The sequence below is a fragment of the Antrostomus carolinensis genome, unplaced genomic scaffold, assembly GCF_000700745.2.
Source record: "Antrostomus carolinensis isolate BGI_N321 unplaced genomic scaffold, ASM70074v2 scaffold29458, whole genome shotgun sequence".
In the NCBI taxonomy this organism is placed as follows: domain Eukaryota; kingdom Metazoa; phylum Chordata; class Aves; order Caprimulgiformes; family Caprimulgidae; genus Antrostomus; species Antrostomus carolinensis.
Window position 1 is genome coordinate 1 of NW_010335456.1, and position 1,327 is coordinate 1,327.

General features: G+C 65.5%; 1 protein-coding gene across 1 annotated transcript in view; it reads left to right on the forward strand.

The window, feature by feature from the left end:
• Positions 1–5: 5 nt before the first annotated feature.
• TAF1C (TATA-box binding protein associated factor, RNA polymerase I subunit C) overlaps positions 6–1,327 on the forward strand; it is a gene marked incomplete at both ends in the record, with an annotated part of 2,267 nt that continues 945 nt past the window's right edge. The window contains 7 exons of the mRNA XM_029086628.1: positions 6–18; positions 92–202; positions 296–419; positions 535–606; positions 729–864; positions 959–1,087; positions 1,251–1,319. Of these exons, the coding sequence (XP_028942461.1) occupies positions 6–18; positions 92–202; positions 296–419; positions 535–606; positions 729–864; positions 959–1,087; positions 1,251–1,319 (654 nt within the window). The remainder of the gene's footprint in view (positions 19–91; positions 203–295; positions 420–534; positions 607–728; positions 865–958; positions 1,088–1,250; positions 1,320–1,327) is intronic.

Genomic DNA, 1,327 nt, shown 5'->3' on the forward strand with positions numbered 1-1,327 from the left:
AAGCCATGAACCACCTCTGTATCCTTCCCAGTGAGGTGTCTGTGAGGAGGGTCTGGGGGTTGTGTTGCACTGCCCTTAGCTGACACCCCAGATTTCCAGGACGTGGTGCTGGAGGAGCTGCCCTGCGCCCACGGCTCCCCGGCGCAGTTTGAGCTCAACGGGCGCATCCGGCAAGTGGCTGCCGCTAGGGGGGGTGGGGAAGGTGAGCCCCAAGATCCATACCCTGGGCTTGGGAGGGCAACAGGGAACCCCTGGGATGCTGCCGTCTCACGTGCCACCTCCTCTCCCCTGACAGATTTCGTTGGTGTCCGCTCAGACTATCACTGTGGTGTTTGGAGGGTGCCGGGCAGGGTGGGGGCAGCCCCCACCCCGCTGCAGGTGATCCACACCAGCACACCTGCCTCCTGCCTCACCGTCAGGTAGGTGCTGGGGGAACAGAGCTTTGCAGGGAGGGGACTCTGCTGCTTCTGCAGCCCTCCCCACTGTGGTGGGTGCTCCTGTCCCCGTGGTGATGCCATACCCTCCATCCCACAGCCCTCACCTCCCCGGGGAGCTGGCTGTCTGCACCCAGACTGGATCTGTCTACCTCTGGAGCATCGAGATGGGGTGAGATGGGGCACTTGGGGCTGGCAGTGGGCTCACACAGACCCCCAGGACTCAGGGGGGCAGAGGGAGCCCAAGGAAGGGGTGCAGCTCTGCCCTGTACCAGCGCTGCCTTCTGCCTGCAGGCTGCAGCGGCTCCGCCACGACCCCCAGACCATGTTTTTTCGGGACCATTCGCCTTGGCGCTGGAGCGACTTCACTGCCCACCCGCGGGTGCTGAGCTGCGCCGACCGCACGGGCCTGCAGTGCCTGGATGCCCGGGTGAGCCCTGGAGGGTGAGCACAGGGCTGGGGGCAGGCAGTGGAGAGGGTTCCCCAGCCAGAGGTGCTGAAAGAACCCCACTGTGCTGCCACAGGCACCCGAGAGATGCCACTTCGACTTGTTCAAGGTGGGTGAGGAAGCTGGCTGCCAGCAGGGCGAGCGTGTGGTGCTGCCCATGTACCTGGGCAGGGCTCACCCCTCCCAGCACCTCATCACCACCCAGGTGAGTCTCACCACACCTGGGGAGGGGGACAGCTGGGGGCTGAGGGGGACACCCCAGCACAGCCCCAGCTCCCAGCACCTGTGGGGCAGGGGGATCACCCAGCTGTAGGGGGCTTCCACAGCGTGTTGGGGTGAGGCCAGCTGAGCTGTCCCTCCCATCCCAGTTCTCTGTGTATGTGCTGGACGAGCGCTTGCCGCTGGTGCCCATGCTGAAGTGGGTGCACATGATGAAGGCCCCCCC